The 17,082-nt window shown below is 41.0% G+C and overlaps 1 protein-coding gene across 1 annotated transcript; it reads right to left on the bottom strand.

Moving 5' to 3' along the window:
- Positions 1 to 11,929: 11,929 nt before the first annotated feature.
- Positions 11,930 to 17,082, bottom strand: patl2 (PAT1 homolog 2; the record flags this gene model as incomplete). The annotated part of the gene is made up of 16 exons (XM_083787434.1): positions 11,930 to 12,048; positions 12,513 to 12,653; positions 12,765 to 12,862; positions 12,979 to 13,122; positions 13,213 to 13,369; positions 13,581 to 13,723; positions 13,803 to 13,856; positions 13,959 to 14,059; positions 14,149 to 14,266; positions 14,871 to 14,994; positions 15,097 to 15,171; positions 15,371 to 15,519; positions 15,651 to 15,722; positions 16,454 to 16,516; positions 16,623 to 16,903; positions 17,007 to 17,082. The coding sequence occupies 16 exons, from the start codon at positions 17,080 to 17,082 to the stop codon at positions 12,021 to 12,023; spliced, it is 1,824 nt and encodes a 607-aa protein (XP_083643560.1). The 3' UTR covers positions 11,930 to 12,020.

Here is a 17,082-nt window from a genome sequence, read left to right as displayed (position 1 = left end):
TATCGCGGCGATATATATCGCAATATTGATATAAGCATAGATAATGCAGCAGAGTAGAATTTACTGATTTTATAACATGCCGTTTTCTCCTTTATGTAATGTTTGGGTGTACTGTACAGTAGATTATTATTTTTCATTTAGGTCTGAAGAATAGCCACAAGTAAAACCATTTTCATGTTGATGGTTTTCATGGTAGTGGGAATGGTAGCCTGAATAAAGCATCTTGCCATCACTCAGCTATCTACAGTAAATACCATAGTATCTAAGTAAATAAGACCCAACTCCAAACTGTACCATTAAAACAAATCACAGTCACAGCAGGCCTATGATTTTATGCTTGATTAATAAATAAGTCTTTTTTTTTCTTGCAGAAAAGCTTTTACGGTCTTGTATGACTACATGCATTATATTGTGCCACTTGGCCACATTGATGCACATCTGGCATTCATGGTAGGCTACTTTATTCTTTTTAAGCAATTCTTACACAACAAGTCTTATAACGCAGGAACAGACCTACAAATACTGCCTTTTAAATTGTCTTCCATTAAAACATTCTTCCAGTAGATCAGCATTCTGCCAATCATGTGGTGGAGCTGGTAGGCTTAGGGCAGGGAACTCAATGGAGTAACTGTGTACTAGCAGTAAAACCTCCCTTCTCGCAGTGGGTTGTCAAATTTAGACTGCCGCTGTCACCAAAGCAGAGCTGCCTTTGATTTCACGAAAGGGGAACTGATGAGAAAGGGATGATGGGATACGTGTTGTTGAAAAGAAAACTTGTAAGAGGTCCAAATGCACTTAAAAGTGACATAGCCAAGCGTTGTCAAGACATTTCTCTTGTATCAGTTTGACGTGATCGTTTGAAATTTGACAAGCAAACACCAGCGTCTGCGGGAGATTTCTCTCATCTCCATAACTTCCCCATTCAGACTGGACAATTTAGAATATTTCACCACCAAAGCACATCAATTAGATGTTCAAAGCAGCACTTTGAAAAAAAAATGTCATGGATGAATACAAGATAATCACATAAATACATAATTCATGTGCACTATATGTGTTCTTAATCTTATAACTCTTAAAACTCTACTTTAACCAGCGTTTAAATGAGTTTGAACAATTTAGCTATTTCATCTGCAGGCCATGTGAATCTACTTGACTTCTCTGTATTTTAAATAGACTCAGATTGAAGTCTCTTTACTCTAGATATCATTGACTGACTTGAACAGCTATTGTAGTACAATCCACCATAGACGGGACTCTTGTCATGCTTGTCATGTTTTTAAAGAGATGTAACTGAACCTCAAGGGAGTAGAAGTACAGTGCTGCTATTCAGTCTGAGAAATGAGAACACACACCTAGTAATGCATAGGCCATTAGCTACGCTTTTCACTTTATTTACCTTCTGTGTTAACTTGAGCTTGATGACTCAGTGCAATACTAGTAGAGGAACTATACTATATCAGTGGTATAGATAACACCACATAAAGCCTCCTTCAGTAGACTGCCAAGTTATGCCTCAAAAGCAACCGGAAGTGTAATTCAATTTACACTTTGTTGCATGACAATTTTCAACTGAAACTTAAAAAGGGAATGAGTTATTTTCAACTGACTTCCAACTGAAAACTCTGTCTGGTACAGATGTACATGAGTTTGTACATGAGTGTGTCCTATATTGTAAATTGTAATGTTGTTCAGGTGGGCATTATCCATACAGAACTACAGTAAATCCTATGAGGGCTGCCTTGACTACCATTCAGCTGATGTACAATAATGACAACTAAAGTCTGAGCCTGCCACGTGCCACCTATACTCTCAGCTGTTAATGCTCCACCACATCACAGCATCTGCTTCTCCCATGTCATATCTGTTCATAGCTCACACAAGCTACAGCTCATGAAGCCTTTCACCATCTTCTAATAGCACACCGCAGATATATAAACAACTGACCACATTTCAAGTGTGCAAGTGTTCAAGGAACATTGCTTCCACACACATGAATTCCCTGCACCAAACCGTGTTAAGCATCACCTTTTCCAGAAAGAGTAAAGTACTGTATATACACGGTAAATCATGCATTAACTACTGTTCCCCAAACTGCTTAACAGTGTGCAATACACCCATTCATACTCAAATGCACACACCAACGGCAGAGGCAACCATGCATCCAACGTACCAGCCTGCTCATCATATGGCAGTTATCTGTAGGGGTTTATTGTGTCTTGCTCAAGGACACTTTAACATGAAGCCTGGAGGAGACAAGGATGGAACAGGGGAACTTCTGATTCCAAGACAGCCATTCTACCTCCTGAGCCGGTGCCAGTAAAATAACGGCAATGTATCAGATTGCCAGATTTTTGTTCTATATACTGAATGCATTTAAAACATATTTGAATGTAAGCTGTTGGAGCATATGTCTGATTTGTGTGCACAATTGAAATGACCAATTCGTGGCTTCATTCAAACATGCATTAAATTGATTTTATTTTTATTTTTCAAACTGCATCTGGTGCAAATTGTTAAAAATACAAAATATTGAAAACATTAATAGGCAGTTAAGTATGTAATCAGTTTCTGATTTTCTTGAGTTTGTTTTATTTATTATTACGATCTATTATCATGTCTTTGTGCATTTGAAACACTCACCCGTCAGGTGTGCTGTCTGCACCATCCAAAGGATTCCTATAGTGTGAAGAAGTAGCCATCCCAACATGGTGGAGACTGAAGATGAAAGCCCAAAATGTTTAAGATTCACGAGAGAAAAAGTGGAAAAGAGAATAAGCAGAGGGGAATTCAGCAGGTCTACAAAGTACAGTAGGCATGCAGCCTGTTTATGGGGGGCTCATATACCCTCTTCTCTGAGGTGCCCCTCCTCTCGCTATACCTCAGACCCATCAGTGCCCATCATGCTCCTCCCTTGTTAAAAGGATCGGATAGCTCCTTAGCACCAGTGCACTGTACACACACTAACTGAATAATTGGGCACTTAAAGTACATTGACACTTGAGAGAGAGATGGACAAAGTAGGTAGTAAGGTTCACCGGGTTTTGGACATTGATAGATGTAGGCTACTCCACAGACAGTTGTCAACATACTGCAGAGCTCATAAACCCAGAATAGTCACTTTGCATTGATTTGTGCTGTCCTGGCTTAAATTCCCCTAATTCTCGAATAGATTGAACAAATATTATTATAGAATGAGAATATAAGTGTGCAAATAATATTTTAATCATGGTGTTCGGCTCTGCTAAATGTTTCTCCCTGCTCGGCACAATTATACAACAATCATTAACCATATAGAGCAGGGAGATAGATATACAATAACAACCCCCAAAGGGGAACAGAAATAGCAGAGCCCACCGGTGGTGCTGGGGAGCAAACAGCTCATAACGACAATCAGGAACACAACAGCAGGAATGCAGGAAGATTGCAGCCTTGGGTGAGCTTAAATACCCTCCCGCCCAAAATTGTCAGCTGATTGCCATGACAGCGTATGACATGTGGGACTGCATAGCACTGAATGAGCCCCTCAAGTATATCTGCCAGAACTAACGCTAACGCTGTCTCTTGCTAATGCCATGCAATGAAAAGCATAAGCACACTTGTGTACCTTGGAGAACAAGGTACAATTTAAATTATTTCAGTGGATTTTGTAATTAAGTCCACTGTTAGGTTAGCCAGACAACAAAAGCCAAACTCGCCAAAAAACAGGGTACTCATTTAATCTGACAAACCATAGAATGAATTATAGACAGACATATTATAGACATATTAAATTCCCAAATAAATAAATCACATGACATAGTGTTAGAAAGGTCCATCCATATACCCCCCTCTTGTCATTAATAATTTAGCGATGGTCACGCTGAATTAAATACATGGATTTCTTTTTTAGAAATGTAGTCTGAGATGTTTTGCATTATCACAATTATTATCTCAATTTAATCTCATATAGGTGATGATGCCTACAGTAGTTTAATATACTTCCTGAAACTACTACACTGCGCCTTGTATCTCATTGGATTGTGCAAAGTTTAAAAAAAAGACTAGTTAAACAAATTATAAGAGGGGAAAACCTTCAAATAGATTCACCTCTCCTCCCTTGGCCTGCAAGTATTCCATGATCTCACCTTATATGCATACAGAAGACATGTTGAGAGTAACCCATTGTACATTTAAGGGGGAAAAACCGAGTAAAAAGAAAAATATATCTCACCTTCAATGTAGATTCCTCACCTCATGCTCAAATCCTCTTCTTATAGGGTCATGGGGAGGTTAATGTCTCACCTCTTAACCCACCCAAATCTCTCACACACTTGGCTCACCACCAAACTATCAGTGACCACCCCAGAGGGACGACCACTGGGACCAACTCACTCACCAATGACCATTAGGCCTACAGCCAGGGGTGGGAAAAGTGAATATCCAACTCAAGTAGAAGTACTATTACTTACTGCATTACCTAAGAAGTGAGATTACCAAAAGTTAAAGTGAAATAAAAGTCTCTCTTTTGAAGTCCAGTGTTCATTTATCCATTGATAACATAGTAAGTGTACGAATGTAACAAAATATACCCTCATGGCTCCATTTGACTACATTTGTACACTGTCAGGGTTAAATTAACATAAGGACTTTATCTAAAATAATACTGTCTGGGCCTGGGCCGTGGCTCAGTGGTCCAGGCACCATGGCTGGCAATTCAGTCTGGCAGTGTGCCGCGGGTTCGACTCCTGATCCCGATGGCCCTCACTGCATGTCACCCCCCATCCATTTCCTGTCAGCCTACTGTCTGTCCCTCCATAAAAAAATATAAAATGAAGGCAAGAGCCACAATAATAATAACAATATTAATAATACTGTCTGGTTTGTAAAGTGTACATTTGATTTATTTTTATTTTTATATAAAGTATATTTATATTCATTACAACAAGAGCAGACCCATGCATGCTCCACTCAAAGGCGGCAACCGCCACCCCTCCAGGCGGCAGGGCCACCGCCCCAAGAAGCGGCCCCGACGCAACGCATCGAGACCCCTGCCCGGGAGACCACCCCCCCATACCCAAAGGGCAGACAAGCCCCCACCCCAAAGCAGAGCACCCACTAGGGAAGAATGCTGGCATATAAGATATCTAAGGTTGGTACGGAAAACCTCCAAGTATCGTGGCAGACAGTGTGGTTCCAATATGATTCAAATAAGGGTCCCAAATTTTGTAGAAAGTGTCCAATTTAGAATGCAACATGCATGTAATGTATTCACAAGGAATACAGCCCATTATAATGTTATGCCATGATTTCTTTGATGGAGCAACATCCTTGATCCAAAACAAAATAATATTTTTCCTAGCAGCAAACGTTAATAAGTTGAACAACCTCTTATGTTTGACATCAATGACATGAACATCCGGGAGACCAAGTAAAAGACACAACGGATCTAAATCGATCGAGACACCAAAAATAACAGAGAGTTCTGACACAATGTCATACCAATAGTTCTGAAGCTTCACACAGGACCAAAGACAGTGAACGTAATTACCAATCTCTGTCTTGCACTTAAAGCAAAATGGGGACGCACTGACTGTGACTGACATCCATTTTGTTCTTGAGAGCAGGAGTTATATGTATACGATGTAATATTCTGAACTGGATGGATTTAGTTCGGTTACAAACTGAAATCTGTTTCGCATAGGCCCACATATCTGCCCAGCCCTCATCATGAATAGAGACGTCCAGATCTTTTTCCCAGGACTGCTTAGTAATCTGAGAGGATATAGATGAGTAGGAATTCAATACGTCACAGAAAATTGAAATTTGTTTCTTAGATAATTGCAAAGAGAGGGCTCGTTCTACCTGTGAAGCGGAACTATTGGCTAAAAGTGAAGTGTCCTCAGTAATAAAATGTCTAATTTGTAAATACCTGAAGAATTCCGATTTTGGCAACCCATGATGCTGCTGCAATTGTGTGAAAGCCCTCAAGGTATGGCCATCAAAAAGGTCTCCAAGTTTTACATTTGATTTGTTATACACAATGACTTTTACACAGCATTAGCATAAGGGTCCACTGGTTTTTAATTTGGTTACATTTCTAAGCAGGGTGTATAGTTCCTATAGCTAATTGTTGTGCGTTATCTGGTAAGTTTAACAATGGTAACTATGAGTGTTGTGTTGAGTGTGAAATGTTAGCCTATTTGATGGGTCATTCCATTTAAAATTACGATACATTTTGTACCTAAAAACGAAACTCTACAAAACATACACATAAACACAATGACACCTCTTCTAGACCTCCCATACAGTGACACACACATGCAGTCATGCACATGCACATGTGCTCACAGTCAGGCATGCACACACACACACACACACACACACACAGTCACACACACACACACACACACACACACACACACCCGCACGGCGCACACGTGTGGTCAATATGGTTTTCAGGCACAGCAAAGAAAAATAATCACTAAAATTCCTTGTCTCTGACTGTATCCATGACTCCCACTGTCTGAATTATATGCTCTCTGAATTAAGGTACAGTAACTTGGGTAGGTCTACCTACAGTACTAATACTATATCATCATTGCTGTATAGTACTGCAAACCTGAGTAAGGCAGAAAGAAAATGCACCACAAACTTAACTTAGATGCACATTCTACTCATCTACTGTATCAATGAAGTAAAGAAAATAACTAAACAGAAGCTGTAACTGCTGGGTCAGGCTGTATAGCTGATTGATTGATGTCACCCCTCTGAGGTGCTACTGGACATCCAGATGGAGATGTGGAGCCACAACTGAGGTGGGTGTGAGATTTGAGGTGCCTGGCAGGATGTTAGTGTGTCGCTCTGTGTACCATACTAATAATTATGAATAAAAACACAATGTAACCACAGTTTGACAAGGATTCTCAGGCTCCAGTTAGCCGTCTCTGCTATGTGTATACAAACCCAGGTGTGCACACACAGCACTTTTAGCGGGATGCCCGCTCTGCATGCATGGTCCTTACATCTTTTGCTGAGAGCCAGCAGACTCTTGTCAACTAATGTTGGGTATGCGGTACAATTGAAATTGTATTTTTCCTCTGCAAAGTCACTTTTAAGTCCACTACAAGCATGCAGAAGGGGATGGATATGAATTCTGGGCTTTAATACCGGTAATTAAAAACAACTTTCTTAGGATTTCCATGAATGGCAACAGGCCAACAGTGTTAAGCAGAAAATGCACTGTGAAATATCGTGAAACATGATTGACATGAACAGGATGCATGTTTCTCACCTAGTGGACAGATAATTTGGAGTCACACATTTTGAAATATATTTGTTCACAGTACCTGTGCCTTGGTCTGTGAGTCAATCACACTGCATGGCACATGGCATGTTATGTCAAATTGTTATATTATGTGGTCACAAGAACAGCAATGTTACATGGCATGCCACAGTCATTAACCCAGAATAACCCTTTTCAGTTAAGCATAGATTTTAGGGGGCCAGGGCGCCGATAGATAAACAATCCTAAAGGACACAGATGTGGGGGTGGCTGAATGTTTAATAAACACAGGCAGACAGGGCCAGGGAGCAACTATGATTCATAGCTGCCATCATTAAACACTGCAGATTATATGGACATTTTTTGCAGTACATCAAAGGCCATGGCATTATGGTGCTGTGGAGTGAACCATATGATAAGGCACCTATGGTAACATTCAAGGATCCTGTGTACTGTGCATTCATACAGTACGTCTTTCGTGACATGTTTCAGAATGTCAGCCATTTCCATGGTAACCCTCCAGCAGTGTTAACTTTGTAGACTAAGGGCTCTATTTTCGTCCATGCTAAACACCTTATCCCTAAACTTCTTTGCCTTCTTTTACTATTTTGAAAAACATTTTTTTATAGTTAAAATAGGCAATCTACATCGACACGTTGTGAGCTTGTAGATTGCCTATTTTAACTATTCAAAAATGTTTTTAAAAATAGTAAAAAAAAAAAAAGGCAAATACGTTTAGGGATAATGGGTTTAGCATGGATGAAAATGGAGCCCTAAGACTAAAAGACTAAGGTTTTTCAGAAGACTAAATAGGTCTATGACTAAATGTTGTGTTATTCAAAAGACTCTTAGTCTTTTCTGGCAAAATTGACATTGCAATAAGACTAAGACTAAAAGATTAGAGACAAAGGTTTTTCAGAAGACTAAATAGGACTAAATTGTGTGTTATTCAAAAGACTAATACTAAATAAAAAATATTCTGAAAAAATAACACTGCCCTTCAGACACACCTCCCGTAATACAGCTTGCCTTCAAATAAATATTTGGTGAGCTAATAAGTATGTGAAATACTACATGTACGGTGTTTTTTTGTTAAACTTTATAGGGATCCACACTGATGCCAGTCTATATCACACTGCCTCTACAGGACATACCATGTTCATGGCCTCACCAGTGTACATGCCTATTCCACACAAACACCCACAGGCACACAGTGTGTCACCCTGGTCCCACATTCCAGCCCACTCCCAGACAATAGAACAATATTGGCTCTGTCGGCAAAACATTGGGATTTATCTGGCCTGTCTGTAGGTTGTAGGGGATCACAGACAGACCAAAACACATTAAAACATGGCGGGGAATTACAGTAGTCCTGAGATGGAAGTCTCACATGAAGGCATGACCAGTCACAGAGAAAACAATTTAAAGCATCACATCACATCACATCACATCAACCATGTGGTCTATAACAAGATTCCGTGCTTCAATTTAGGTAAGCTCCTTGCTCCAGGGAAGGTAACAGGTCCGCTCGCCCAGGGAATACCAGAAGCAGTTTGTAGACAAAGTTGTGTGGATTGATCACCCCAGTCACAATCTGTCCACACTGCTGCAGCAGCCACATGCAGCCAGGCAAGATTTTCATTTTATTTTTCTTAAGCTTCTGGGTTGCGCTGATATACAGTAGCATACCTCTTACTCGTAGAGAGATTCGTCAGAATCGGAAAAAAAAAAATCTCTACGAGAATCTAAATGTTTGGGCTAGGACAGTCCTAAGCTCTCACAGATATGGTGGAAATGCACGTCCTCAAAGTCTACTCTATAGACTGGAGCATTGGGTCTAAAAAAGATTCTAAAAGTCCTGCAGAAACACCTAGGGGCCATATGCTGCCATCCTGCCACCAAAGTCAGTAGGGTTCATCCTGCAATCTGGAAAGGAAGCTAAAGTTCTCCCTACAGGCAACATGAATGTGTGTAAAATGCTAAATGGTCTGCGCTTGCATGCGTGTGTGGGGCGTGTGCGTGAAATTTGAAATATTGGCCTAAGGATGGCACTAGCAGTCTAGAGCAAAGGCTTTTGGGTCACCAAAGCATCATCTGGGGAGCATGGATGCACTACTAACCGGCTTGAAGCCAAAAGTTGAGTTTGAGCCTTAACATCCTGGTTCTTGGTTCTCATGGATTCTCACTTTTCTTTCCCTAGGCTAGACTCTAGACTAGAGTCACATCACGTCACTCCAATCAGCTTCCCTCTTTAGGAATGTCACATAGAGATGTGTTTCTGCACAGTACAGGATTATCACTGACTTGAGCCAAATGCCCCTCAGCAAAACGTCTGCGAAAGGTATAGTGGTGAAACTGTAGTAACTAACTAGAGTACCTAAAATGTAATAAATGGCTCGAAATATAACGACTACCCAAACTGTAATAACTACAGTTATTAAGACCAGTTGACCAGCGGCTGGCCCTAGACTCTGGAACAACCGATCCCCCTCCATGCATGCTCTGTTCCCTCACTAGATGCCTTTAAGTCTTTATTGAAGATTTGGTTAGTCTCTCGAGACAGACTGGGCGCTGTTTTTCCTTTATTTTTTGCCGATGGGTTCTCAGATTGAACTTTGGTAGATTTGGTCGTTGTAATGTGCTTTATAAATAAAGTTTGAGTCGAGTTGACAGTACATAACATTTTATAATGGCTCGAAATGTAATATTTAGCTATCCAAAATGTATTAAATGGCACAATATGTATACAGTAACAATCTAGCCTGGCGCAGCCACACTTCACCCGCCCCTATTGCATATGCATAGTGGTATATTAGTATCGCAATGCGAGGCTAGTAACAATCAGCCTTAATCCCACTTTTATACTTTGAAAGAGTTTAAAAATTTGTAACATTTGATGAAAATCGTTTCCCCCCCCCCCCCCCCCCCCATCTTTTTTCAACCCATGATTGTCATTCCCCAAATTTCCAACCAATTTCACTTCTAATACAGATGTTAAATGTTGTTGAATACCGGTAGTATTATGTGAATTGCACCTGGGTATGCATGTCTTGTTCTGTTGAGGCAGGCTTATATATTGCAGTTTGCTCAGATTTATACCAGCAGGTGCCTGCTGCCAGTTTAAACAAAGTAGTGCAAAGTAGTCATTCACCATACATTAATTCTTTTCATGCCTCTTGTTTCTTTTGGCAGGAGCAGCTGGCTTGGCCTCAAGAGTGCAGTAGCAGCAGTAGATCCACCATTACATACAGTCTACACAGTGAGAACACCTCCAAATGAATGATCCATCATCCAACGCTCAGAAACATGACAATGTGCAAATATTTCAAGATGCTATTTATCACTTGAACTCTTAAACCTGAACACTAATATAATACATGTTTTGCCATTATTGTGCATCTGGTAATTTGAAGCTTCAGTCCATGAAATGGGTTCGAATCGATTTTCCCTGTCTGTTCATCATTTTAACTAGTGTTTCAGTTGATTTGTTTTGAGGGGACCTTTGAACAAGCCGGTATTCCTGCCAACTGCGTGTTCCACTAACTACTTCATTATGTTTTTTATCAATTATAATTTACATTTACAGCTTGGCACATTTATCCCTCTTGCATCTTAGACAGTGATTATTGATGCATAACCCATATCCAAGTTCTCAAACAGTATTCACAAATGTCACAAGCTTTTTTTTAAGAATTTTATTTCTTATGCTTACGTGCTTTACAATAGTGCAAATTAAATACCGTTTCCAAAATAACTAATAAAACTTTACAACTGAAACGTTTAACGATTGAAAATACAGCATAGTATTGTAACCCATATGCATGCTCAATGCATACATTCTACATGTTTTTTTATAAAGAACCCAAAATTTGCACAGCATTTCAATGTGCCATTTCATGATAAATTAATTACAATAATGAACATAGCTGTACAATCATGAATTACTATACAATCCTCCATTACCCCATCAGTCTCCAAAGTCTTTGATCAAATAAAAAAATAGTGTATGCGACAACAGGTAATGCACTGACTTGAGGGTAGTGTAGTGGTTCCATTTAGGTTATAAAAGTTGGAATGAATCCATCAGCTCTACCTACTGGCCAGCCCACCAACTACACCGTTTGACACATTTTCATGGGAGGTGGTAGCACTTTGAGGGTTCCAAACAAAATCAACTTGCATTGCTACATCTACTGGGCCCAAGAGTTCAAAACTTCCCTATCAGAGTGGAACAGATTCAGAGTTTGGGTTTTAAAGATATGCAATTAATTCATTGAATTTGTTTGCAGAGATAATTCTATGATCACAAATCGTGGATCCCAAGTGATCCCAATGCAGTTTTGTTTTGAACTAACCAAACTGTATCTGATCTAAGACAAAAAAAATCAAACTCTGTATCAAAGTGATCCCAATGCTGTTTTTTTTTAGTTTTGAACTAACCAAAATGCATATCTGATCTAAGACAAAATGTTCAAACTCTTGGGCCCTGGGGACCAGAGGGAGGGAGAGTACAAGACAAAGGAAATACAAAGTGGAAACAGTTTTAGAGTGCAGAGAAAATAAATAAATAAGTGAGGGATGGGGAGAAAAGAAAAAAGGGGGATAGCAATCAGTGTTTTTAAACACAAACTACACAGTACAACACATAGCTATAGACAGTTCCAATACTGCGCTATGCTTGTACTCCTTTCACTGCAGACTACTGCTCACCACATCCTCGTCACTGGCTGAAGAACTGATTCAGCCTGTCCCAAGTTCATGATGCTAGGAATCCTGTTGCAGATCTAGATAAAATGAAAACATCCATTCTTATGATAATACACAATTCAATTCAGTATGTTGATTTCAAGTGATTAGCAGCCAGGTACATGTTATAACATTGCCAGCCATATTGTGGTTCCATTCAAAACAGGACTATTCATTTTTCCCCATAGCGATTTCCTAAATATTTATATCAATTATGTTAGGCCTAGAATCAAGTTTTTGGAATATTTAATTAGATGATTATGGTATATTATCTTTAGTAAATACCATTATGGTCATGATCATCAGGATCCTGGATGGCTTGATTCTAGACTTAATAATAATTTATATAAACATTTGTGTAAATCTCCATGAGAACAATGAATGGCCTATTTTGAACGGAAGCAGAAAATGGTTCCCCGCTATGCCAAATACTATAGCAGTTTACAGACAAGAGTCTAATAATTTTATTAAAAACAACTATGACAGTGTGTGGAGGACTCACTCCAAGTTGCTCTTCAGCTGGTGAACAGTACGCTTGTCCAGGTAACGACAGAAGAGAGTGAGCAGGTTAGGCGGCATGAAGAGGGGCTCTACCAAGGAACACTGGGATAGTTGTCCTGCCACCTGGAAAATTGCATCCGTCCTGAAGAAGCACAAAGGACAGAAGATTTAATACCACTCCAACGGCATGTTAAAAACTCAAATAAAACTAAAGAAATATGTCCTAAGGAAATATTGGGTTGAAAGTTCTCACCAGATCTCAAAGTCACCAATGCTAGGCTCCAGTGGAGCTCCTGAGGAGAGTAGCTTTTCTCCTTGGGAGAGGAGGGCATAAAGCAAAGACAGCCCAAACTAAAAAGACACAAAAACACAGGGAAAGGGGAGGAGTAGGAAGAAACACTGATTTAGTCCAAAAAGACATTCACAATAAAGTGAATGAAAGCAAAGCAGCCATAGGAAGGACAGACCTTGTTTTGACATATTAGCGTCAGGTTTATGTTAGCGTATGTTAGAGACTCCGATATAGTCAGAATCTTGAGGACCCCAACGAGCTGGCTGAAGTTCAGGCCTCCAATCACAATCCGAAGAGGTGGGAAGAGCACCGGAAGAGACTGAGAAGTAGGGATGGAAGACATTTCATACAAACGATCCACTAAAGCATCTCTACATTTCACAAAAAGGATTCAACATAGATCCCTTACCTCATCTGCATCTCTGGTCATCAGTGTTTGCAAATGAGAGCTCACCACGCGCAGAATATGAAGAGTGGAATCATGGTCCAAAAATTTAATAAGTCTGCCCAGCAGCTTCTTGCCTTTGGAAATCATTAGACAAGGCAGGAACTCCTCACCCAACTCTCTGCAGTGGAAACATTTGAAAATTACTCTGACTGTCAGCACTACAGCACTAAAGTGTCCCAAAAGGTCATTTCAATGGTGACCTATGTTACTTTCATGCTAGCAATCTGTTCGTCTAGCAATTTGTTCGTCAAGTTCACAAAATCTTGTTTAGGTATGTCAAAGTAAGTCAATTTAATTTATTAGGGTGCGGTCTGCTGTGTAGTACTCACAGAGCATCATGGTCTTGTAGCTCTGAGTGGATGTGCTTCACCTTTCCCTGAGTATTCTCTCTCAGCTTCGTTTCCTCTGCCTCCGTCAACACAGAGCTCTTCACCCTCTCTGCGTCCTCTACTTCCATCAGCACTATGAACAACTGCAGGACAAGTGTGACACATGACACCTACTTCTTGGGAGTCACAAACAAGACTATGCGTGACTAGAAACCGTTTTACCTGTTCAATTTTGTTGAGGAGGTATAATCTCTGCTGTCTGGTGTCTTTCTGTTCCTGTTAAGAATATTCTTTTTAGGCAAAGCCTCATAAAAGACTGACAGAATGTTTTAAATATTTAAATCACACCATTACCTCGTTTGGAACCTTGTGTGGAACCTTGTGTGGAGCTTTAGCAGCGTGGACGGGCCCGATGGCACGGCGAGGGGAATAGCACGTGGACACAGCAACCTGACCTAAGGAACCTTCAATATGTACAACTGGAAGAACAGATGAATACAGAGAAAACTCTAGCAAATGAGATAACAGCATGATTTAACAACATAATACAGGTGAATAAGTCATAAACCTGGTGTATATGCGTCTGGTTTTGTGATGTAGGGTGTGGTGAGCTTGGGCAGTTCCTTTTTGCTCCGGATGCCCAGCTCCTCTTCAGTGAGTTTAGCCTCCAATCGCCGATAGTACTCCTAGTTGAATAAGAGAAATGGTCAAATTACAAATAACTTTCACTCTGACGATGACACATACTGTAGTTCAATGCCTGATTTGCACCCTGTCAGTCGCACACACAAATAGCAGATCTCCAAGCTTACACTGAGTCACATCTGCTATTTTATGTGCATGACAGTAACATTGCATGACTGAAACAGACGCATATAGTTCACTTCCATTCTATGATGAGCAAAGGGCCAGCTCACATAGATACATCACGGGCCGTTCAACAATATTGAACTCCACACAAACAGTTTGCCATCTAGGCATGGGACGAGTAGTCAAAGCACTGCAACCGGACACTCCATGCCTTCGCTCATGTCGAATGGAAGTTAACGGGGGGTGTCCATTTCAGATGCATGTGTGATTGTGCCACCGGGTTCAACATTTGAAGGCTTAGCCCTTCACTAAGTCCCTCCCCAACCCATCCAATAGGCACGTTAGAAGTGAAGAAAGCTTGACCTGCATAGAAACCGTTGCTAAACTATTTGGATTGGCATTGGACAATCGCTTTTTGGGGTGGGATTTAGTGAAGGGCTAATGGATATTAATTAATAGATATTATTGATGCTAGAATACCTGGTAGTAATAGTCCTCACGGTACGGGTTCTCACTTTGTAGCTGAATCATTTGGAGTCTGATGATCCACTCCTTTTCTTTGGATGTCATGAGATCACAGTAAGGATCCCAACGCTCTGGTTTCCTACAAAGGGGTGATGCACTTCTTAAATAGAGGCATTAATAGTTTGTGATTTTAATATGAAAGAAAGCAGGAAATCTTAGTGTAGTGCCAAGCACTGCAAACCGTTGTATTGTCCGGAATTTCTGATTAATTTGTCGCTTGTGTTGTGGGTGGAGTTGGGTAACAGGTCCGGGATAACTGTGGGTTAGACAGGGACAAATGACAACTATTATAATGCATGTCAATCAATCAATCAATCAATCAGTTGAGTTACCCCATTTCATATTTCGAACGACAAAATTGATCGATTATGGTTTGATAAATTAAAGTCTTTATGCATGTAAAAAGGTCTAGTCCTCGTCACACATCTACTATGTGGAATGAGGCATAGACAGACCTGAAACGCTGCACTGGGTTAGATGAAGGACTGTACACGGGGGACGGTCTTGGAGAGTTCGTTCCGAAGCGAAGCTGCATCATCTTGGGGGCCATTGAGTGACGGGAGGGGGAACATGGACGCCCTAATGGAAACCTAAAGCCCCCCGTCTGATTCTACAGGAGAACACAGCTCAGTGAGTAAAAATAAAAACTATGCAATGAATTTACCCTTTGGGCACAATTACTATATCTCTCTACTCATGCATTAGAAGAGGCCAGAGTGGAGTCATGGAGGTCACCTGATTGTAATGCTGCCGTGGGGCCAGAGGTTGACGAGAGAGAAGGGGGGATTGTGGCATTACGCTATTCATCTGCAAAAACAATAAAGAAAGAATAAAAGATAAAGATCGTTGTACTTGCCAAAGGAAAGTTGCCCAAATGTTAATACAATGAACTATGCAAAATAATCACTTAATTGTGCACCTGAGGAGTGCCTCGTGGGGCAAACGATCTGTTATAGTAGGGTCTTCTGGGGGATCCACTCCTGCCTCTGAAGGAAGGGAAGGGGAATGGAGGCTCTACTAGGAACTTGGGGGTTGGATGATGACCTCTGCCATCATGACCATCAATCATATACACTATAGCATTATCCTAAAACACACACAAAGGATGATGACTTCATCGTTCAGTAAACTCGCTTAAAATGCAGAATATATTTGCTCAGCAACTAACCTGTAGAATTGATCCAGAGGTTTTTCTTGTCCTTCTGTGAGATGCTGACATCCACTAAGATGAAAAGGAAGCAATTTAGTCAGGGCGGTAGGCAAAATCCCTTCGTGAATGTGTGTGGCAGCGGTGGCCGAACAGATTGCGGAGCGGTCTTGATACCGGAAGGTCACCAGTTCGAATCAGCGGTCCGACACGTTAAAATTACCACCGTTGAAGTGCCCTTGGACAAGGCATTGAACCACTACCATGAAATGTTCTATGAACAGGGCCTGGCTGTAAACAAGTATCTGATGCTTAGTCCAGTTACCCTGGGTAAACTTGATTTACCAGAAAGCATTTCTTCTTCTTCTGCCTGTTAAACTTAGTAACTCACATTTTCATCCCAACCACTCCAGGACAGAGGAGTTCCACACTCAACTATGGCACTGTCAAGACTCTTAAAAGAGAAAGAAAAAATTAAAATCAGCAGTCCAAGAGAAGGACAACCTGCCATGCAGTTAGGTCTTGGGAATAGCTTCCAAAACTAAATGAGTTTGCTTTACCTTGAGAGTAGGTCGCCCCTCCACTGTCCTCATCACAGCCGGGTCTTCAAACACCTGTGGCTTGCGTTGCCCTCCCCGTTGTCCCCGTAGTCCCCTCCCTCTGCCACGCTGCCCAGCGGGGCAGGTGGGCATGTACTGTGGTCTGTGCTGCTTGGGAGGGGAGGGTGAGAGGGAACGCGGAGTGGGAGGTGGGGAGATGTGTGGGACTGGAGGCGTTTCTCCAAATTGGAGGAGAGGTCTGCTGGAATCGCCTCCCGTCACCGTGTCCTCAGAATCCAGATCTAGACAGTCGGAACAAGGTGCATTTTCCCCATTTTACCTGTTCACAGTATGGCCTTGGTTTGTGTGTCATGATCCAGGCCAGGGCATACAAATCTTACATACCCATCCCAAATGTCTCTTCATTGTAGAGATCTATCATCTCATCCTCCTCTGCCATCTGCTGTAGTTCACAGTCCAT

This window comes from Protomyctophum parallelum (assembly GCF_964188405.1).
Source record: "Protomyctophum parallelum genome assembly, chromosome: 17".
Taxonomy (NCBI): Eukaryota; Metazoa; Chordata; class Actinopteri; order Myctophiformes; family Myctophidae; genus Protomyctophum; species Protomyctophum parallelum.
This window is presented reverse-complemented; position numbering and strand designations above follow the sequence as displayed.